The sequence below is a fragment of the Mustela lutreola genome, chromosome 15, assembly GCF_030435805.1.
Source record: "Mustela lutreola isolate mMusLut2 chromosome 15, mMusLut2.pri, whole genome shotgun sequence".
NCBI lineage: Eukaryota > Metazoa > Chordata > Mammalia > Carnivora > Mustelidae > Mustela > Mustela lutreola.
In genome coordinates, this window is record NC_081304.1 from 24,001,189 (window position 1) to 24,025,112 (window position 23,924).

At 39.4% G+C, this 23,924-nt stretch overlaps 1 protein-coding gene across 1 annotated transcript in view; it reads right to left on the minus strand.

Moving 5' to 3' along the window:
- The window catches only part of SKAP1 (src kinase associated phosphoprotein 1), a 279,913-nt gene extending 256,559 nt beyond the window's left edge, over positions 1 to 23,354 (minus strand). Inside the window, exon 1 of the mRNA XM_059149961.1 lies at positions 23,160 to 23,354. Within this exon, the coding sequence (XP_059005944.1) occupies positions 23,160 to 23,205 (46 nt within the window). The 5' untranslated portion in view covers positions 23,206 to 23,354. The remainder of the gene's footprint in view (positions 1 to 23,159) is intronic.
- Between the last annotated feature and the right edge of the window lie 570 nt (positions 23,355 to 23,924).

The following is a 23,924-nucleotide window of genomic DNA, read 5'->3' on the forward strand; positions in this document are numbered from 1 at the left end:
CGAGTCCCGCATCGGGCTCTCTGCTCAGCAGGGAGCCTGCTTCCTCCTCTCTCTCTCTGTCCGCCTCTCTGCCTACTTGTGATCTCTGTCTGTCAAATAAATAAATAAAATCTTAAAAAAAAAAAGAGGATGTTTGACTGAGTAAAACGCAATTATATGCTGTCTATGAGAAACATATTTCAAATATAAAGCCACAAATGACTGAAAAGAATGGAAGTGACAAAGAAGCAAACAGCTAACATAAGGATGGCAATTTTAATTTCAGACAAAGTAGACTTCAAGAACAAGAGTATTACCAGGGATAAAGAAGGATATTCATTATCCTTAAGGGCCAAGTCATAAGGAAGATATAATCATAGATGTATACACACATAACAACAGAACTACAGAATACTTGAGGAAAACTTCTACAGGACAAAAGTGAGGAAAATATATGTCTGCAATCATAGCTGGGGATTCTACCACCACCTCTTTCAGAAACTAAAACAACAACTAGACAAATAATCACTAAAGAGATAGAGAACCTGAACAACACTATCAACCACTTTGACCTAATTGACATCCATAGGATGAAATATCCAACAACTGCAGAATATAACTTTTAAAAAATTTTTATAACACAATTTTAAGGGAAATATACCTTTTTTATTTTTTTATTTTTATTTTTTAAAGATTTTATTTATTTATTTGACAGAGAGAGACACAGTAAGAGAGGGAACACAAGCAGGGGGAGTGGGATGGGGAGAAGCAGGCTTCCTGCCAAGCAGACAGCCCGACGGAGGGGCTAATCCCAGGACCCTAGGATCATGACCTGAGCTGAAGGTAGCCCCTCAATGACTGAGCCACACAGGTGCCCCAAAATATACCTTTTTATAAATGCACAAGGAATGCTTACCAAAATGTACCTTATTCTGGGCCATAATATAAGTCTTAATAAATGCCAAAAGTCTAAAACTTTACAGAATATGTTCTTCAACACAAAAGAATTAAGTTAGAAATTAGTAAAAATGAGATATCTAAAAAGCCTCAACAATCTGAATAGAAACCAAAGAAGAAATAGCCTTTTTTGAATAAACTGAATATTTCAAACTGAATGACTATAAAATACAACATAAATTTATAAGATTTATAGATTCTTGTGCTTCAGGGAAATGTATAGTTTTAAATGTTCATGATAAAGAAGAAGGACATTTTAAAATCAATGGTCTAATTTTCCACCTTAAGAAAATAGAAAAATAGGGTCACCTGGGTGGCTCAGTGGGTTAAGCCTCTGCCTTTGGCTCAGGTCATGATCTCAGGGTCCTGTGATCAAGCCCTGCATTGGACTCTCTGCTTAGCAAAGAGCCTGCTTCCCTGCTATCCTTCTCTGCCTGCCTCTCTGCTACTTGTGATCTCTATCTATCAAAAAAATTAACAAAATCTTAAAAAAAAATAAAAGTAGATTAATAAAAGTAGATAAAAATTAAAAAAATAAAAATAGATTAAATCCCAAGTAGAAAAAAGAAAATAGTAAAGATAAGGGCAGAAATCGGGCCACCTGGGTGGCTCAGTGGGTTAAGCCTCTGCCTTTGGCTCAGGTCATGATCTCGGGGTCCTAGGATTGAGCCCCGCATCAGGCTCTCTGCTCAGCGGGGAGCCTGCTTCCTCCTCTCTCTCTGCCTGCCTCTCTGCCTACTTGTGATCTCTGTTTGTCAAATAAATAAAATCTTAAAAAAAAAAAAAGATAAGGGCAGGAATCAATTTTTTTTGTTGTTTGTTGGTTGTTTTTTTAAAAGACCAATAGATTTGATGAACCCTTAACAGGTTTATCAAGATCCATCAAGGGAAAAAAAGGGAAACAAAAATTACTAATATTGGGAATGAAGAACGGATATTAAGAAAAAAACTCACAGAATTTAAAAGAATAATAAGAGAATATTATCAACATCTTTTTGCCAATAAATTTGACAATTTAGATTAAACTGACAAACTTCTTGAAAAGCACAATTTACCAAAAGGTATACAAGATGAAATACAAAATCCAAATAGCCCTGTATCTATAAAAGAAATTGAATGCATAGTTTTAAAAAGCCTTTTCAGAAAGAAAAGTCAGATCCAGATGATTTCACAAGTTAATTCTATCAAACATTTAAGGTAGAAATAATACCAATCTTACACAAACTCATAGGGTGAACACTTCCCAGTTCATTTTATAAAACCAGCATAACTCTGATACCTAAACTTCATAAAGATATTAAGAGAAGAAAATTACAGATCAGTGTATAATACATTCACCCTTCAGTTCAGAAGGTAATGCTATTCACAGTGAATGTGATCTAAACACACTACTCACCACAGAACAGGAAAGAGAATTTTTTTTAAGATTTTATTTATTTATTTGATAGATACCACAAGTAGGCAGAGAGGCAGGCAGAGAGAGAGAACTGGGGGAAGCAGGCTCCCTGCTAAGCAGAGAGTCAGATTCAGGGCTCAATCCCAGGACCCCAAGATCATGACCTGAGCCAAAGGCAGAGGCTTAACCCACTGATTCACCCAGGAGCCCCAGGAAAGAGGATTTAAATGTCCCTCAGTATATTACATCCCTCATTTAACCAAGCTTACCACTCTATCCAATGGGTTTTCTGTTAAGTGATCCACCTCTTTTTTTTTTTTTTTTTCTTTAAGATTTTATTTATTTTTTTGAGGCACGGGAACAGGGGCAAGGGAGAGGGAGAAGCAGGCTGCCTGCTGAGCAAGGAGCCCAACATGGGCCTGGATCCCAGGACTTCAGGATCATGACCTGAGCAAAAGGCAAGATGCTTACCCAACTGAGCCACCAAGCACCTGTGATCAACCTCTTTAAAACAAAATCATTTCTAAAATATAAAATATCATATCACACCACATCAGGAGACATTGGGCTCTCTGTGAAGCAGATACTACTGTCGCATTTTCTGAATGAGAAAACAAAGTTTAAAAATCTGGCTTCCGGGGCACCTGGGTGGCTCAGTTGGTTAAGTGTCTGCCCTTGGTTTAGGTCATGATCCCAGGGTCCTGGAATTGAGCCCCATGCCGGGCTCCCTGCTCAGTGGGGAGCCTACTTCTCTCTCTCCAGCTCCCCCTGCTTGTGCTCTCTCTGTAGAATAAAGAAATAAAATATTTTTTTTAAAATGGCTCCTAGTTTCCATACCTAATGAGTGGCTCAGCCAAGAGATGAACCCAAGCAGTCTGGCTCCAAAGCCTGAGCTCTTAATCACGACTGTGCTGCTCCTCCCAATATATTAATGTGGTAACATAATTATAGGTAAATAAATTATGGCACATCTATATATGAATACCATGCAACCATTAAAGTATTCAGATAGATTGACAGAGGGAAACAAAAAAAAAGAGATATTGCTCAGACTTTAGAAAACAACACAAACATATTTTACCTTTCTGTCTAATAAAAAAGGTATTGTTGGGGTACTTGGGTGGCTCAGTGAGTAAGTGCCCAACTCTCGATTTCAGCTCAGGTCATGGTCTCAGGGTCATAAGATCGAGCGCCATGTGGGGCTCTATGGTCAGCAAGGAGTCTGCTTGTGAGTCTCTCTTTCTCTCTCTCTCTCCCTCTCCCACCTGTTCTCTTTCTCTCTCTAAAATAAATAAATAAATTCTTAAACAATTAAAATAAATAAATAAATAAATGTATAAATAACAGTATTTTTAGAAACAAATATTAATAATTATAAACAAATATTAATATTAATTTATAAATAAATATTAATGTTTATAAATAAATAAAATTTTCACTGTAGAAAATTTGGAAAATATAAAAATTGACATAAGGAAGAAAACTTCAATTACTCGTAATTCTACCATTCTTGCAGTTTTTTTCTCTGCTAACATGACCTTTTCATCTTCATTTACAAAAATAAGACATTAAATATTCTGAGGTTTTTATATTCAACATTGGTTATTGGTTATATTATAGATCCATATAATGAGATATTATATAGCCATTTAAGCATAATACTCATGAAATTTTAAGGAATTCAGAAAATTCTCACAGTATATTTTTAACACAATACTGAAAAAGAAGGAGGAAGTGGAGGAAGAAAAAGAGGAAGAAAATTGGAGGACTGACTTTACTCAAATTCAGGACTTGCTATAATGCTTTAGTGATCAAGACAGAGGACTTTGTTGGAAGACAGGACACACAGATCAATGGAACAGAACAGAGAGCCTAGAAATAGACCCATACAGAGTCAACTGATCTTTGATAAAGGCATAAAGGCAATTCAGTGGAGAGAGGATAGTCTTTTAACAAATGGTGCTGGAACAACAGGATATCCATTTGCCAAAAAAAAAGGGGGGGTGCACCTGCGTGGCCCAGTGGGTTAAAGTCTCTGCCTTCAGCTCAGGTCATGATCCCAGGGTCCTGGGATCGAGCCCCACATCAGGCTCTCTGCTCAACGGGGAGCCTGCTTCCCCCTGCCCACCCCCCACTGTCTGCTTCTCTGCCTACTTGTGATCTCTGCCTGTCAAGTAAATAAATTTGTTTAAAAAATCTTTTTAAAAAAGACACAGAATTTTACACCTTTTACAAAAATTAATTGAAAGTGTATCACAGACCTAAATGTAAAACATAAAACTATAAAACCTTAGAAGATAACATAGAAGAAAATGTAGATGACCTTGTGTTTTGGCAATAAGTTTTTATATATAACACCAAAAGCATGGTCCCAATGTTAGACTTCATTAAAATGGGAAGCTTTTGTTCTGCAAAAGACAACATGAAGAGCATGAAAAGATAAACCTCAGACAGGTAGAAAATCTTTGCAAAACATAAACTGATAAATGACTGGTAAAGATATACAAAGAATTCTTAAAACTCAATAATAAGAAAATAAATAGTCCAATTTGAAAGTGGACAAAAGACCTGTGCAGATATATCACCAGAGATGCTAGACAGATGACGAGTAAGCATACGAAAAGATGCACCATATTATTATTAGGGAATTACAAATTAAAATAATAAGAAATCACCATACACCCATTAGAACAGCTAAATTTTAAAAAATTGACAGTACTGGAGGCGGGCAAAGATACGAAGCTACAGGAACTTTCATTCACTGCTAACGGAAATGAAAAAGTGCACAGCCATTCTGGAAGACATTTGGCAGTTTCTAACAAAGCTAAACATGTCTTACCATAGGACCCAGCAATCATACTCCTAAGTGTTTACCCAGTTGACTTGAAAAAAATATGTCCACACAAAAACCTGTACATGGAAGCTCACAGCAGCTTTATTTATTATAATTGCCAAAACTTGGAAGCAACCACGATGTCTGTCTGTAGATGAATAAACATCTAGACAGTGGAATACTATGCAGCACGAACAAGAAATGAGCTATCAAGCCATGAAAAGATTTGAGAAATCTTATGTACACATTATTAAATGAAAGAAGCCGATCCAGGAGTGTCTGGGTGGCTTATCTGTTGAGCATCTGCTCTTGATTTTGGCTCAGGTCATGATCTCAGGGTCTGTGGGATTGAGCCCCATGTCAGTCTCCACACTGCCCCTCCCCCTACTCAGCTCACACTCTCTCTCTCAAATAAATAAATAAATCTTTAACGAATTATTAGTACGATGTATTTATTTATTTAGAGTGCACATTTGAGCAGGGTAAAGGTTGGAGGTAGAGAGGGAGAATCTCAAGCAGACTCCACACCAAGCACAGAACCCAATACAAGGCTTGATCCCACCACCCTGAGATCATGATGAGAGCCAAAATCAAGTGTCAGAGCCTTAACCAACTGAGCCACCCAGGTGCCCCTAAAGTAAACAAATAAATCTTCTTAAAAAATTCATTTAGCAACTCAATATGTATTGAATCCTTCCTATAGGCCAGTCAGGGGCTATGATAAACACCAAAATAGGAACAACGATCATCTCTAGATAGTAGAATTACAACCCACTTTTATCGCCTTCTTCATATTTTCCTGTTTTCTAAATATCCTAAAATATGTGTTTCAGAGTATGAAAAAATAAGTAAAATAAAAGTCACTAAGTAAGCATAAAGTAGTATCACTCATATTTTGGGTCTATAGACCTCAATTTTTGTTGTTTCAACTGCATTTCACTTAGTGGTAGTGGGCTAAACTGGTTCCTAGTTGTGCGCAGGAGATGAGGCGACCTGGGCAGACAGAAAGCAGGGAATGAGGGAGATCCTATGGAAAACAGGTAGTTACAGTGCATACTTTATTCCTACAGATGATAAATATATACAGTTGACCTTTGAACAACATGGGTTTGAACTACACTGGTCCACTTATACGCAGATTTTTTTTCATAAATATAGTATGGTATGATAAATACATTTTCCTATGATTCTTTAACAACATTTTATTTTTTCTAGCCTATTTTATTGTAAAACTACAGTATATAATGCATGTAACATACAAACTTTGTGTTAATCAACTGTCTATGTTAAGGGAAAGGATCTGTCAACAGTAGGCTACTAGTAGTTAACTTTGGCGGGGGGGAGTCAAAAGTTATACGAGGATTTTTAACTGTGGGAGGAGGGGCAAAAAGGGTGGTAGGGCAAAAAGGTTGAACATGTTGTTCAAGGATTAATTATATCATATTATATAATATTATCATTATTATATTATATATATTATATATTATATTATCACATTATATAATTATATCATTAATTATATGATAATTATATCATATTTTGTACTTACCCTCTTTATTATATACTTAGAAGTAAAATATCCTATGTAATTATATTTCTACATACTAAAATTGTTAAAAGGGCATCAACAGGATATAATCATCCCTCAACAATATCACTAAGAAAAGCTTGACATTTTTATTATGATTTTACTTTTTAAGTCTCACTTCAAATTATTTTTTTGACAGGCTTCCTTTCCAAATGCTTTAAGGGCTCACATGTTAATTTAAATACCCATTCCTTCACTGCAAGTATCATGCACTCAGGAATAAAATAACACAAAGACAACCTCCACAGTCTGTCTCATCTATTTTTAAAAAATCAGGTCTAGGGACACCTGGGTGGCTCAGTCCGTTGAGGGTCTGCCTACAGCTCAGGCCATGATCCCAGGGTCCTGGGATCAAGCTGCACTGGGCTCCCACTGGGCAGAAAGCCTGTTTCTCCCTCTCACTCCTCTGCCTACTGTTCCCCCTGCTTGTGTACTCTCTCTCTTTCTCTGTGTCAAATAAATAAATAAAATCTTTTTTTAAATTATATCAAAATTTACATCCACATGTTATTAGATGAACAAGTGCATAAATAAGAAAAATATAGGGGTGCCTGGGTGGCTCAGTGGCTTAAAGCCTCTGCCTTTGGCTCAGGTCATGATCCCAGCGTCCTGGGATTGAGACCAGCATCAGGCTCTCTGCTCAGCAGGGAGCCTGCTTCCTCCTTTCTCTCTGCCTGCCTCTCTGCCTATTTGTGATCTCTGTCTCTGTCAAATAAATAAATAAAATCTTAAAACATATATACATATATGGACCTATTTAGACTGTCCTTGCTCCCCTTCCCCCAGGGGATTTACTTGGAGACAAGTCCTGGAAACCAGCTTCAGGTAACAAAGCTCAGATACAAGGGTGGGTCAGGCCAGATGGAGACATCTGATCAGTGGGGGGGATGCATACTGTCTCCCTGGTTACCAAGGAGTATGGGCCCCGCCCTTTGGACGCCAATCCCAATCAAGGTGTAATAGGCTGGTTCAAATGTCTACTAGGGTAAATTGTAACTCAATTGGTCACCTAACATCACTGTGGAGTTTCCTGTGTGTGTTACAATCTCATTGGCCACCTGTGCATGGCCCAACCGCTTACAATCTCATTGGCCACCTGTGCGTGGCCCAACCGAATGGCCTTTGCCCTTAAAAGCTGGTCTGTGAAACAGAGAAGGGTCGCCCTCTCTTGTAAGAGGTGCGTCCCCGAACTTTTGGTTAGATTCTTGATGCTTGGAGCGAAATAAAGCTTTGCTTGACCTTCGCTTTATATCAGTCTCGCTCCTTTAATTACAGACCCATTATTGGGGCATAACTACATACATACATATATATATATATGTATATATATATGGCAAGGGCTATATGAGGAATTATATATCGAGTGTTATACACACTCGCCTACTCATTTCATGAAGCCAGCATAACCCTGGCATCACAACTTGATAAAGATACTGAGGAAAGAAAATTACGCTCAGTATATAATACATTTGTCTTTTCATTCATAAGGTGCTGCTGTTTATAGAGATTATGACCCGAAGGTGCCTGAGCAACCCTGCTCAGAAACATACCACCCACCACTGAACAGGAAAGACATTTCAAAAGGTCCCTCAACATATCACTTTCCATATTTAACTGAGCTCACCAAGCTATCGGTAGGTCTTCAGTTAAGCAATCAACCTTTTACAAACAAGAACTCTTCTGTAAACATCACATCCTGCCACAATAGGATGCCTTAGGCTTCTGCAATTGCAAAGCCCAGTGTGAGAAATACTGATGTGTAAGAACATTCCTGAGGCACCTCTGACACCACAGCTCTCACCATACAGAATACTCCGTGTTACAGGATCTGCACATCATTACCTGCAGCTGGTAAGTGAGCAATATGAACCACATGGTGTTCAAAGAGAAATCAAAGAGAAAAGACAAAATCAGAAACATACCATCAACGATACCACTTTTCCCTAAATGTCTTCGTTCTTCACCAAATATTTATGGAGTACTTAATATAAGCTAAATATTGAAAAAAGTGAGTAAGATAGACCTAAGCTCTACTATAAGAGTTTACAGTCTAGCAAAGAATACAGGCTTAAGGGACGCCTGTGTGGCTCAGTGGGTTAAGCCTCTGCTTTCGGCTCAGGTCATGATCTCAGGATCCTGGGATCGAGCCCCACATCAGGCTCTATGCTCAGCAGGGAGCCTGCTTCCTCCTCTCTCTGCTTGCCTCTCTGCCTGCTCGTGATCTCTTTCTCTCTGCGTGTCAAATAAATAAATAAAGTCTTTTAAAAAAATAATATAGGCTTAAATAAGCTATTAAAATACATTGTGATGGGAGTTTTGATAAGAAAAGTAAAGGAGGCACAGGCCCATGGTAGAGGTACCTTGTCTAGAGAGGAAAGTAGTCCAGAGAGACTGTTAGAGAACTGACCTTTTGTAGTGAGTACGAACCTTTAATAAATAAAGTGTAATAAATAAATAATATGTAGTAAGTGCAAACCCCTACTAAATGAAAAACAGGAACAAATTGCAAACTAACCACATAGCAAGTAAGCCTAGACCATATGCGTGTAGTGATAAGATTAGCGCGGAGTAACAAGTTGTAAATATTTTAACTTGTGCGAAATATCGTAGACCAAAACATGTTTACGACGTGTGTATGTTTTTGGTGTGTAAGCATAAGAAAAATAAGTGATGTAATATGTTTATGAAGGAGACTTAGCACAGTATATAAAGAGGCATCGGGTGGGACTGAGGTGAAGCGAGTTCCCTGTCGGGAGGACCTCATCGCTGGTGCTACCGACACCCCAACAGTTTCATTGCCAACCACTCGCTCGTTCTCAGTCTCAACTTCTGCGGTGACCTCTCTGTCTAGATTGTGAGGCCACATCTCCTTCTCCGTGACAACGTCAGCGGACCGTGACCGGACCACGATAGTGGTGCGGACCTCGTCCCAATAAAGATCAAGTGAGTTACATCATATCCATCTCTCTATCTCTTCTTTACACGTTGCGACCTCCTGGCGGGACGCAGGGGTTTTGCTCACAACACCTTTTATCTGAAACTCCCAAATTAGTAGGCCAAGAATGTATGTTGTAGGTAGGGGCAAGTGTAGAGTTCATGGAACTAGGGGGAAAAATGGCACAAACATGGGAACATGTGCAAAGGTCCTGAGGTGACAGATCTCAGTTCAGCTGGAGAGACTCAAAGAATTTCAACTTAGATGGCAGAACTAAAGGTTACAGGTGAGTGGAACAGTGGTGAAAGATTACTCTGAAAGACAGGCTTACAGCAATATACAGTATTTTGTACTAAAAGTAATATATGATGATTTTGAGTCCCCTATTTATAAGGTAAACCCAGCTCTGGCAAAGACATATCTTCCTTTTATAATTCATAGGTGCCCTAAAACACAGATTCTCTCAGCTTCCAGGCCACTTATATCTACTCCAGCAAGTCAGAGTAGGAAAAGAAAATAGGGAAAAGAAAAAGACAGAAGGACAAGAGAACAAAGGGTATATGGAACACTGTAGACATAAAGTGATCCTCACACCCCTTGGAAAAACTGCCACATGATCTAAGGCCAGCTGAAAAGATTCTTGGCAGGATGCATTCAAAATCACTAGATTTTGTAGACAGGCAAAAGTTTCTGACATTCTCCCAAATATCTGACCTTGTACATTTACAAGGTTACTCTTTTGTTTATTTGGAAAACAGTGATATCTTATGGGTCACATTTTTTACTACTAAGATCTCTGGGTATTCTTTACATTAAATTAAATATCACAATTATTCCTTTAAGTTACATATTCCCATTTTATAGAATAAACCAGCCTGGTTGCTAATCCAACTTCTACAAGTCTCATTACAGCTTCTGGTAGAAACGAACAAAAATTCCTGACTCCCTGTCACAGGTACATTGAACATACCAGACCATTCGGATTTCTGCAGTCACTCTTAAATGTCTCACTAAAATTAAACCCTAAAATTTCAGTGTTTCATTTTCCTACCCTAATAATGGAAGCCTTTGTGGAAACCTTGTCTATTTTCATACCAATTAAATAAAAGTAACTTAGTGGGAGAAAAATGACTTTCGGTTTGTTTAGCACATATTTTATTTTATTTTATTTTTTTGTTTAGCACGTATCTTAAACCTTGTGTTACATTTTTGATCTGGCATTTCACCACAATCCTTAAGGCATATATTTTTGCCCTTTGTTAAGAGGTGAATTTATTGGCACGGCTAAAATCATACCCAACAGCTTTGTTTAGACTTGCAGGAAGTTGTCAGCATACAATAGAGAAATTATCAGCATGTTCTGGTTGTGGTTTGCTTCAACCTGCTGATTGTTTCTGCTCCATGACCCAAGAGGTGTGTGGTGTTTACATTTTTAATTTTCCTTCTACCTCCTGTTGGGGGGTGGGTGGAGGGGAATGACAATACCTGTATACTCACAGCACAGACAGAACAAAAACCAGAAACTAAAACCAGAAAATACTTTAGATTAAGTTTTAACTAGTGGCAAACTAAAATTCTAGGATTAACATGTTTGCAATCTTCATTCGAGTATCTAAAAATTTATCCAACAGAAATATTTACACGTGTACACAAAGATGCATATACAGATATGTTCTACAGCATTGTGGAAATATAAAAATATTGGAAACAACCTAAACATCCATCAATAGAATAATTTTAAAAATTTTGAAACACCATGTGGCAATTTATATACATGCATGGATAGATAGATTCCCATGGAAAAGTATATACCACTACTATGTTTTTAAAGAAATCAATAGTCTCTATATTTCTATGTGATGCAAACATTCCACAATAAAAATATAACCCTGAGAACTCTCATACACTGCTGGAAGGAGTGTAAAATAAGTGTAATCACTTTGGGAAACTGGAGTTTCTAATAATATCAGACATATACCTACTCTATGACCAGTAATTCTATTCCTAGATATTTATCTGAGAGAAATAATAGCTTATGTTCATAAAACAAGTTATATAAAAAGGCTCATAGTAGCTGTAATCATAATAGCCCCCAAACTGAGAAACTTGATGTCCATCAGCAGAAAAATGGATAAATTATGAAATATTCACACAATGGAATACTACTTTGCAAAAACGATAGGATAGAACTGATACTCTTAAATGTCTCACTAAAATTAAACCTCTAACTCTTAATCTCACAAAACAAACTGAGGGTTGCCGGGAGTGGAGGGAGAGGGGGTAGGGAGAGGGTGGTTGGGTCATGGACATTGGGGAAGGTACGTGCTATGGTGAGTGCTGTAAAATGTTTAAACCTGGTGATTCACAGACCTGTATCCCTGGAGCTAATAATATATTATATGTTAATTAAAAAAATAAAAAATTAAATTAAATTAAACCTCTAATACTTCAGTGTTTCATTTTCCTACCCCAATGATGGATACCTGTATACTCACAGTACAGACAGAACAAAATCTTGTCTATTTCATACCAGTTAAAGAAAAGTAACATAGTGGGGGAAAATGACTTCCAGTTTGTTTAGAACTTATTTTAAAACTTGCATTACAATTTACATGAATATATCATAAAAATACGATGTTGAAGACAGACACAAAGGAGATCATATTGATTTATAAGGTCCAGAACAGCAAAACTTGTCCGTGATGATATGTCTGAACAGCAGTTGCCTGTGGGGAGGGCTACTGACTGGAAAGGAAATGTTCCAGGGTGGGTGATGGCAATGTTTATATTTTAATCTGGCTGGTAGTCACACAGGTATATACCTATACTGAAGTCATCCAGTTGTAACACTTAAGATTAGTGCAATCAGAGCACCTCAGTGGCCTCTGCCTTCGGTTCAGGTCATGATCCCAGGGTCCTGGGATTGAGCCCTGAATCAGGCTCTCCGCTTGGCAGGAAGCCTGCTTCCCCCTCTCTCTCTGCCTGCCTCTCTGCCTATTTGTGATCTCTGTCTGTCAGATAAATAAATAAATCTTAAAAAAAAAAAATTAGTGCAATCATACCTTAATAATGTACAGGAAAGGAAGGACAAAAAGGAGGGAGGGAGGAACCGATGGAGGGATTGAGGGATGAAGAGGCTCATATAATAAGTTATCAGAAAGGAAAAATTATTTTAAAGGCAGTGTGATATTTTTTAAAGATTTTATTTACTTATTTATTTGAGAGAGAGAGAGCGTGAGAGCAGGGAGAAGGAAAGAGAGAATATCAAGCAGACTTCATGCTGAGTGTGGAGCCCAACTTGAGGCTTGATTTCATGACACTGACATCACGACCTGAGCCCAAACCAAGAGCTGGACGCTCAACCGACTGAGCTACCTAGGCACCCCAAAGGCAGTATGATCTTAATGTTTGTTACAGTTCAGTTAAGAGATATTTTCTGCATATGTTGAGCAAATGTTATGCAAAAGAGTCAGAGACATGAGAAGGTATTATGTGACTGAGTAAGCAAAACTGAACTTTGCTGTTAGAAATCAGAGAAGTGCTTGCCTGTAGGTGTGAGTCGCTACTGAAGGGCATGGGCGGGGGGGGGGGGGGGGGGGGGGAGGTGTCTCTGGAAGTTTTGGTAAACAAAGTCTTCCATTGTTTAGGGGATATGTTCTCTTTGTGAAGATTCACTGAGCTGTATATTAATGATTAAGCATTTTCCTGGCAGTATATTTATTCGGTAAAAACAGCATAAAGTAGGGATGCCTGGGTGGTTCAGTTGGTTAAACAGCTGCCTTCGGGTCCGGTCATGATCCCAGCATCCTGGGATCGAGTCCCACATCGGGCTCCTTGCTTGGCAGGGAGCCTGCTTCTCCCTCTGCCTCTCCCTGCCATTCTGTCTGCCTGTGCTCGCTCGCTCTCTCTTTCTGACAAATAAATAAAATCTTTAAAAAACAAAAAAACAAAACAAAACAAAAAAACCATAAAACAAATAAAAAGATATTTTTAGTAGCTAAATACCACAGCGTACTTCACATACTTGATTCAGAAGGCATACTGACTTCACTAATTTCAACTCAACCCTACTGTTGTTCTATATTGTTTTTACTAAGTGTATATATGTGTCACTGGGCACATTTTAGCAAAGCTCCTATTAGGTGAATAAAAACCTTATTTCCCTGTAACATCCTAATATTAGAATGTTAACAATGTTAGGAGGAGATCCTAAATGAGAATTTAAGTGACTCATAAATGATTTCATCAAGCCCATCGGCCTTCAGGAAAGCTTGCTCTCTGGATGCTAAGACCACTTTTTTCCTGAGCCCACATCTGTCCCATCTTCCACGTAAAAGCTGGATATAAAATTTAAACAGTGGAACTCACTTCTCCAAACTAGAAAAGCCATCTGTTATAATCACCTAGTCTATAATGCAGCACTGACAAACCAGAAAAGCAAGCAATGAACTTGGAAACACAGGGGAAATAAATATGAATAAATGTAGCAGAAATTATAGGATTTCTGTAGAGTGTAATGGCTTATAACATGAAAAAATTAGATCTATGATAGTTATGTCAATATGTTAAGATTCTCAGATGATGGAAAAACTTGAAACTTACCTTATTTTTCTAATATGTAAAGTGATTGAAAATTATTTAAGTATTACACTCATATAATGAGGTAAAAATGTTATTATCTTAATAGCAGGCTCCAGAATTCCTCTTACAGAACTTTCACCATTTGGAAAAATAACTTGTATCCCTGTGTGTGGGTGTTGTGGGGAGTCTGAAAACTAAACAGATAGCTAAACTATCTTTTCGGATGGCAAAGGTTGGGGGGTTTCTGTTTTTATTTTTTTGATTTTGCTCCAGATAGGATAAAGGGAGAAGGTGCCTGTGAGAAGGTATAAGGGTGAGAACCACCTCAGGTGAAGGGCCAGAGAGCAGTCTCTGAGGACTGGGATGGCAAAAGGGTTTAGGAATAGGGATGCCTCCTATTCAAATTGAAATAACTTGCATTACTGCTATGTAAACCTCTCCTCCCTCTCCCAGTAATGCCTAAATCTCCAGCAATGTCATCTACTGTCACTAGGGCTTCACAGGTAGGCTTTTGTAGAAACTGAGGAAAAGGATATGTCTAGGGAAGGGTTTCTCATTCTGACACTACTGACATTTAGGGTTGTATAATTCTTTCATTGTGGGGGCTGTCCTATGCATTGTAGGAAGTTTAGCAGCATGCCTGGCTTCTACCCACTAGATGCCAGCAGCATCCTCCCCAGTTGTGACCTTCCCCCGCCCCCAAAAAATGTATTCGTGTGTTGCCAAAAGTCTCCTGAGAGATAAAATCACCTGAGTTGGGATCCACAAGTTTATGCCTATATGACTCAGGGCTGCTAAGACCCTGGAAGGGAAGGCAACCCTGAGAATGCATGCTCCTTGAGAAATATTAAGATTTTTAGGAGATGTTTGCGCTTGCATGAGGAATAGATCATGCCTAGCGTTCAAAAGGTCTGAGCAACCCACCTAATATCTAGGATATACCCACAATGAGGTTCGAATATTTCTACAATTAAAAGATATATATTTTATTTTTTTAAAGATTTTAATTATTTATTTGAGAAAGGAGCATGAGTGGTGTGGGGAGGGTGAAGCAGACTCCCCAGTGAGTGGTGAGCCTGACATGGGGCTTGATCTCAGGACCCTGAAAGATCATGATGTGAGCAGAAGGCAGACACTTAACCAACTCAGCCACCCAGGTGCCCCCCAAAATATATATATTAAAAAACAAGAAGGGAGGTGCCTGGGTGGCTCAGTTGTTGAGCATCTGCCTTCAGCTCAGATGATGATCCCAGGATCCTGGGATGAGGCTCCACATGGGGCTCCCTGTTCAGAGGGAAGACTCCTTCTCCCTCTTCTACTTCCCCTGCTTGTGTTCCCTCTCTCACTGTGTCTCTGTAAAATAAATAAATAAAATCTTAACAAAAAAAAAAAAGAAGAAGAAGAAGAAGAAGAGGAAGAGGAAGAGTAAACCTTTCATTTTTTTTTCAATGGAGGATTAAAGTAAAAGGGCTATTTTGCAAGCTTACACACGAATACATACAGACACAGCATTCTAAAACAAGATAAGGAACCCATATTTTTCCTGAGTTAGTAATGAAACAAATTTCCTCTATGCTTCTTCCATAAAGTGTCTCACAGAATGATTACAGGACTCTAATCTAAGGAAAAAAGGAAAAGCGAGGAGACTCTGAAAGAAACCCTACAAATTTCCCCTAATTTAGAGAAGCAAAGGGAAATCACCAACATAGTAAAAGGCCATGTCTGGAAGCTTTCCTATGAAGAGGCAAATGCAAACAAAACAAAACAAACTAAACAACAACAAAAAAAAAACTGGTAAGACTTTCTCAAAGAAAGTAATTTTCAAAAATTTTACCAAATATTTATATGATGTATAATATAAGCCAGATGCTATTTAAGTTCTTCTCAAATATTCATTCCTTTATTCCTCATGTAAATTCTATGAGATAGGTACTATTATTATCCCTATTTTACAGATGAGGAAACTGAGACCTGAAGTCAAACAGGTAGCAAGAAGGTGGCAGAGTCAGGATTTGAATCTAGGCCAACTGAACACAAAAAAACCATACAGGACCTATGAGAAGACACTAAAGATCAAAGAAAAAGACCATCTTGAACAACTAGAAAAATGCCTCCCTCTGAAGTAGATTTATTATTAAAGAAATATATAGAAAATTTCTAATTCATAGTCTCAAAAATATATAAAGAGCCACTATATCTACAAGTTAGAGCTTTGCAGATGTAATGAAAAGGAAACAGTGAGTAGTAAGGAAAAAATACAGGGAAATTAAAACAAAATGAATGCTGAATTTATAATCATAATGAAGTTAGTGACAGATAAAACAGAAGAGGTGAAATAGTAGAGTGGATTGGGATCTAATAAATGCATAATGAAAACCCCCGTGTGACAAAATAAAGCAAATGGAGCAGAAGTAGTGATAATAGAAAACTTTCCCAAGTTTAAGAAAGACCTGAGTCTATAGATCAAGCGGGTTCATTACAAACTGAGCAAAATTATTAAAAAGCCTAAGACCTTGACACTATCTAGTGACATTTCAGAGAGCAAAGAACAGTATCTTGTAAACATCCAGGTAGAAGGTGGAAGGAATGAGCTGTAAAAGAAAGACATCAGGCTGACATCAGAATTCTCCTCCACAAAACTAAAGACCAGTCCCACATTGGGCTCCTTGCTCAGCAGGGAGCCTGCTTCTCCCTCTGCCTGCCATTCTGTCTGCCTGTGCTCGCTCTCTCCCCCTCTCTCTCTGATAAATAAATAAAATCTTTAAAAAAACAAAACAAAACAAAACAAAAAAAACTAAAGACCAGAAGACAATGGGTCACTTCTAGAGGGTGACTTAGGAAGAGGAAGGAATGGGCAGAGGGTAATCCCAGAATTTTATGCCCAAACCTAAATTTATATGAAACTAGACTGACACATTCTCAGACACGCAGGGGATCAGTAAGAAGAGTATCAGAGAACCCTCTTTGAGAAATTCACTCAGGATTATATTCTAAATCATCATCTACTAGAGTTTTATGCACTGTCCAATCTAGTAGTCAGGACAGATACTGAGCAGCTGAAATGTAGCTACTGCAGCTGAGGAAGCAAATTTTTTGTTTTATTTAACTTAAACTTAAATAGCCACCTTGGCTAATGGCTAGCATATCAGCCCAGTCTAAATATCTAAGAGATAAAATTAAAAGTTCATGAATAAAAAAGCCATGGTGCCAAACAAAAGTAAGCAATGAGCAAATTAAAGGGGGAAAATGGCATTATAGCTATGGTTTTAAAATATTACACAAATATCAAAAATAATTATTGTAATGTAATATACATACTAAAATGTGAACAATTCTCTGAGTCTGAAGTCTCATGAACAATTCTCTGAACCTGAAGCACCTGTCCGGCTCAGTCAGTAGAGCATGTGACTCCTGATCTCCGGGTGTGAGTTCGAGGCTCACGCTGGATATAGAGATTACTTAAAATCTCAGATGATAGCAATTTCACACTTCACACTAAAAGAAAGAGTCAAAAGACACCCTTTCATACTTAATTTTGCCAAATCAAAGAGACATGGTGCACTTTTTTTTTTTTTTAAAGCCATAACAGGAAAACTACCAGCGGAATAAAACCTGAATGTATAACTTCTAAATCACCAGGAAGAAAAAAAAAAAAAAAATGATCTGAGAAAATGCTCAGGAGACCTTAGCAACTGAGAGGCTGTAAGTGGAAACATCCGTATACAAAACGACCCACACAATTTATGTCCCAACTTTTAAAGTATGTACATACACTAAGAACTGAAAGAAATACATGGAAATTTAACAGTTTTTGACCATGGGTGACCATGTTATCATGGTGTATTTTCTAAGTTTTCTACAACGAGCATTATTACTTTAATAATCAGAGATATTTTTAACATAAAAAACAAAAAGTATGGTTATATCTCACCTTTTGATAGCATCACCTAGTTTGAAGACGATCCAGTACCACAAATTAAGCAAAAAGAGACTCTTAACAGTCAAAATGCATGTCACGAATTCCACACCTAAAAGTCAGGGTACTGTGTTCATCAAAGGAGCCCTTCAAACCTTCTTTTACACATTATCAGTCCCAGCAAGCTTGATTACCTGATGTTCTAGTAGCACTGTTACAGACACGCTGCAAGTGGTGTAAAGTGATAGGCCTAGCCTCACAGTAGGAAAATATTGACAAAAATAAAAATACAAAACATATTGACATTCACAAAGCAGTACTGGGACAATTATGGCAGAATCATCCCTAAACAACTCAAAATATTTCCACAAATATGATAACCCACATTCACTGTAACAACTCTAATGTTAAATTGTTCAAAGGCCAGTCCCTTTGAACACAGACTGGTTGGTTGAGGAAGTGAGAAAAATTCCTAATACGTTTTAGAAAAAGATTGATCACAGGGACACCTGGGTGGCTCAGTCTGACCGCTGCCTTCAGCTCAGGTCATGATCTCAGGGTCCCGGGATTGAGTTGCTTATGGGGCTCCTTGTCCAGCAGGGAGCCTGCTTCTCTCTCTGTCTCTGCCTGCCATTCTGCCTGCTTGTGCTCTCTCTCTGACAAATAAATAAATAAAATCTTAAAAAAAAAAAAAAAGAAAGAAAAGAAAAGAAAGAAAGAAAAAAGAAAAAGACTGATCACAAATATTTATGATAAAAAGTCAGAGCACTTAAAGAGAATATCCTCAGCTCTCCAGAGCAGCTCACTCCTGTGAGTTGCACAGAGTTGGAATTTTACTATATTGAAAAGGATTTTATGGTTGGCTGCACCGACCAATACAAATCTGGAGAACAATCTAGAAGGATGTGATTAATGACTGCTTCTTTCCAAGGAAGTTTAAAAATAAGTAACCATAGGCGTATCAGAATTAATGTTAACACAGCAATTGCTACAATGCAGCCTGGATGTGGATGTTGTTTTGGCTTTACTCCATATTCCCCGAAGGAGTTAGGTACCTTGGAGGCAGGTGGGACTTATTAGCCATTAGGGTAAAATCAGTACTTCCCATTCCATCACACACAGCACATTGTGAACTGAAGAAATATACATTCTACCTCCTTCACATTTGCCTCTTGTGCTTCTGACTTCACAAACAGGGATACAAAGACAAGGAAGAAACTGATTATGTTTGTATCTGTGGAACAAAGATTAAGCAAACTGCCAGCACTCCATTGTTTTTGTTTTCAGTATGGTTATCACAAAACAAGAACAAAAAGATAACTTCTACATCTGAAGCCTGATAATTTGAAAACAGACCTGAATATTTCCTCCTCTTTCAATAAGGCAGTAAACACCTTTCATTTTACTTATCTGTAAGGTACTTATTTGCTGATATGGACTAGTTACTATTTCTAGAAGAGAGCTTGACAGAGTCTATCTGAGAAAGCTGTTTCCTGAGTTACTCTACTTTATTCCTGAGTTACGCTGCTTTAACATTTGCCAAAAATCCAAGAAAGCATAAAAAAAAAAAAATCCCCACCTCCTATACACACATACCCCACCCCCACCCCGAGCTAACAAGGGGAAAACATAATCATAACCTTAACGGTATTAAGTTAACAGTATTTCCTTTAGCACTCTGACCACTATGACCTTTCCAAGCTTCTGTCTTTTGTGTTGTTCTGTTTTCTTTTAAATAACTCTACTGGTTGTTCATCTGATTAACAAAAGTAATGCATGGTCAATATCACAACATGAAGATGTATGAAATAAAAGTGATAATCTGTTTCCCCCACCCTCTCATTCCCCTCCCAAAGAAACCAACATTAACAGCTAGGTGTCTATTCTTACTTCTTCCTAGGCTTACAAAAATACATATATAATATATGGGAGGGAGGGGTTGGTTCACTTTTTTGTTTTCAAATAAAAATGGATTATAGGGGTGCCTGCGTGGCTCAGTGGGTTAAAGCCTCTGCCTTTGGCTCAGGTCATGATCCCAGGGTCCTGGGATTGGGCCCCACATCAGGCTCTCTGCTCAGCAGGGAGCCTGCTTTTCTCTCTCTCTCTCTTTGCCTACTTGTGATCTCTGTCTGTCAAATAAATAAATAAAAATAAAATTTAAAAATGGATTGTATATATTATTAGTCTTAAAAATATGGACACTTTCCAAGCCACTATATATAGATCCTTCACATTCTTTTTAATGACTGTGAAATATTCCAAAAGATGGATAATTCATTCATACCATCACACCGCCTTTCCCAACACATGGACAGTTAAGATGGATCCTTGTACATACACTTCATGTCCTTTAATTTCAGTAACACGGATTCCCAGAAAGTTTCTGGGTCAAATGAAACATTTTCAAATATTTAAAATTTTCTCCTTAAACAAAATTAGTTTTAGACCTTCAACATTTCTGTTCCCTTCTTCATTATGCAAAATTTTGGCATAAACCTTTCATAATGCTTTGCATATTTTATTTTTAAAAGCACACATATTATGTCAAAAAACGTCCCTGTCATTTATGCTCGTGTAGTTATAAATAAATAAATGCTTAAATTATGGCTGTGATGGCCAGCGTTAAATCACTGTGCAAATGCTTCTGCCTTGGTTTATGAAAGTAGTAATTCATTGTGGAAACTCCACCCCCACAGCCATGTGGGCAGCCCTGAAGTAGCAGCTCCCTCACCCTGTGACTCTCTCCACTGAGTGACAATATAGAGATCAGGACCTACATATTTTCTAATTGTCAACAGTTAACCTTAAAAAGTGTGTGTGGTGGGGAAACAAGTCCACAGCAACAGATGATAAATTGAAAGCCATTATGGGTTTCTAATATCCACAAATTATTTGTAGTATAATGAATAATTCTGCTGGTCTACAGCAGAGACAATCTTTCATAAAAAAACAAAACAGAACAAAAACAAAACAAAACAAAAAAAATCTAAAACCAATGTACTGCTATGATTACACGAACCTTTCAAAAACAGTCCTCAAACATTTTTCAATAGAATTATTGGTTGGAATCCCTTTACCTTCCCTCCCCTCTTTCAGATTCAGATTATGATTGCAAACTGTAAAAAAAAAAAAAAAAAGCCTTAAAGAAATGCATTAACCAATGAAACTCCTTAAAATTTAATCTCAGACTCCCCTGTAGATTCTAAAGACCCAAGCACCAACAGAGATTGTTAAAACACAGCAAGTTTGACACAGAAGTATGTGACATGCAATTAATCTCCATTCATACCCTGCTCTACTTGTCAGCAAACAAAGGTTCTGCTTTAGAAGGAGATCTGAAGACTTCAATTAAAAACAGTCAGCTAACAAGAAAATAATCTAAGCTAAAGGAAGGTGGCAGGTGCAGAAATGAGTTGTTTACCAAAGTGTCAGTTTTGAACAATAAAGAACAGCACATCAAAAATGTTAAAGGAGTGGATTTCATTGCAAACCTCTGAAAATAAAGAGGAATTTACTACTAAGGCTCCACACAAAACGGAAGTACAGGTTAACAAGCTTGTAAAATAGGTTTTCTCTCATCAAATGACAGATACCAATAAAAAGGATTACTTTACATTTTTAAGTGCAAGGGTAGAATTACACTTTTTGACACAGTTCCTTCTCTCCCAGAAACCACCACACTTACATCCTCTCTCTACCTTCAACATCCAATATTGAACCAACAGCAGAGGGAACAACTTGAATGCTTCTTCTCAGATACCCAGACATCGCTATTTTACCCAAAAAATACTTTTCTACTCTGAAAGTTTAGATTTATTCAGGTCATAAGTGAAGTGGATTTTGGAAACTTCACCTCAGAAGAAATACCTAGTTGACAGCTTTTACATAGAAACAATCCAGAATGGAAACAGTGCTACAAACAGAGATCAAAAGGACTGCCAAATATTTGATTAGGAGGCATTTATAGCAAGATAACAAGGTAATGGAGATATAAAACCAATTAAATTGAGAGAAACCGAGGGAAAAAAAAATACTCCTTGCCAAAAGTCTGACCTGCCCAAAGCAGGCCATCTGTTAAATATGTGTCAAAAATGTCACTTGGATGCCAAAAGGCTTAATTCAGAGTAGTTTCCTCCTGGGACCTGTATGCAAGCATGGATTCCAGGCCTCTGTCCTTCCAGGAAGGTCAGTTACAGGAAAGCAAGTTACTTTCGCTGGAAAAAAAAGTGTGAAAGGAGCAGGCCATATCGCCCATTAGCAAAAAGTCTCTTTCCAGCGTTGGAAGAATCTGTGGAGTGTAGCTGAGAATGGCCTTAACTCTTATGAGGACTGCTTAGGCATGACAGTTTGAAGGTAAACACACCAAGATGGGGCATTTCTAGAAAAGTTAGAAACGTACTACTGCATCCACCTCCCTGGGTGGACAGCAAGACCCCCAGAAGTCTGCAGTTGGCAAAGGGAGGCACGGGCTTTCCGCGCGGACAGAACTCACACTAACCCCCAGGCCTTGGCCCACCGCATCCCACATGCCCCTCGCAACCCCCTGAGAGCCTCAGGAGCTCTGAGCAGGAAGCTGGGGGGCTTCGGGGCTGGGGAGGGAGGAAGGCGAAACCTCACAGTCGCGGGGGCTGACGGGAGGAGAAAGGGTTGGGCCGAAGACCACGCAAGGTGACATGGAGGGGCCCCCAAGAACCTGGCCGGAGGTGACATGGAAAGGTGGCGAGGCCTCGAGGCAAAAGAAAATGTGGAACTGAGGGGAGTGAGTGGGACCCTGGGAGGGCAGGGTGGAAATCGGGCTGTGCTGAGTGGAAGGCTCTAGAAGTCTTGAGGTTCTAGAAGGTGGTGGGTGATGGAGCTGCAAAGAGAGGCCGGTCTTGGGAGCCCCTGGCGTCTCGGGGTTCGGCCTCCAGCTCTGCTCCTGAGGGACTTCCCAGGGGGCCGGGAGGGGGGCCTGGGGCTGGGCCAGGGCGTTACCTTCCATGAGCCAACGGATCTCCTCGGGGAGGGCGACGGCCTGCATTTGGCCGAGCGGTGGGGAGGCCGGTGTGTGAGGCGGGAGAGGGGCGTGAAGGCCTGGTGCCAGGGCCGGCGGGCTGGCAGGCGGCTGTCGTCTGGCGGAGGCACCTGTACCTCTGTCGCCGCCGCTGCTGCCGCGGCTGCCCGGCCTGGCCGCAGGGCGGGGCCGCGGGCCCGGGGCGCGCTCAGGAAGTGGAGCGCGCGGCGGGCGGGGGGCGCGCCCCGGGCGGTGGGGAGGGGGGAACACCTGTGCGCGGGTGCCCGCGCCACTCCCGCGGCGCCCTCGGGTGGGAGGACTGGAGGGCGGGGCGCGCCGCCCCGGCAAACCCCCCACCAGAACAAAAGACTAAACGCGGCCCAAAGGAACTTCATCTCCTGGGACACTTTCTGTCCTCAGCACGGGGCAGTTGGCCTCCGGGGACGGGTTTAGCAGCCACGGTGGTGCCCGAGATGGGGCGCGAAGAGGCGGAATCCGAGGAGATTCGTTCCCGCCAAGCCCAGCAGCGGGCAGTTCCCGATCTCGCACGTCCACGCCCAGAAAACCGGGACAGAACATTCACTGTCTTCTTCGGCAAACCAGCTGGCTCAAAGGAACGGCCGTTCGTCCCAATAAATAATATGAAGCCAACAACATTGGGGAGAAGCCGAGGGGCCGTGGATACAGGGAGCCAGCGAGCGTCCCTTCCTCACAAAAGCTGAAAGGATGTGAGGAAAGGAAGGGCT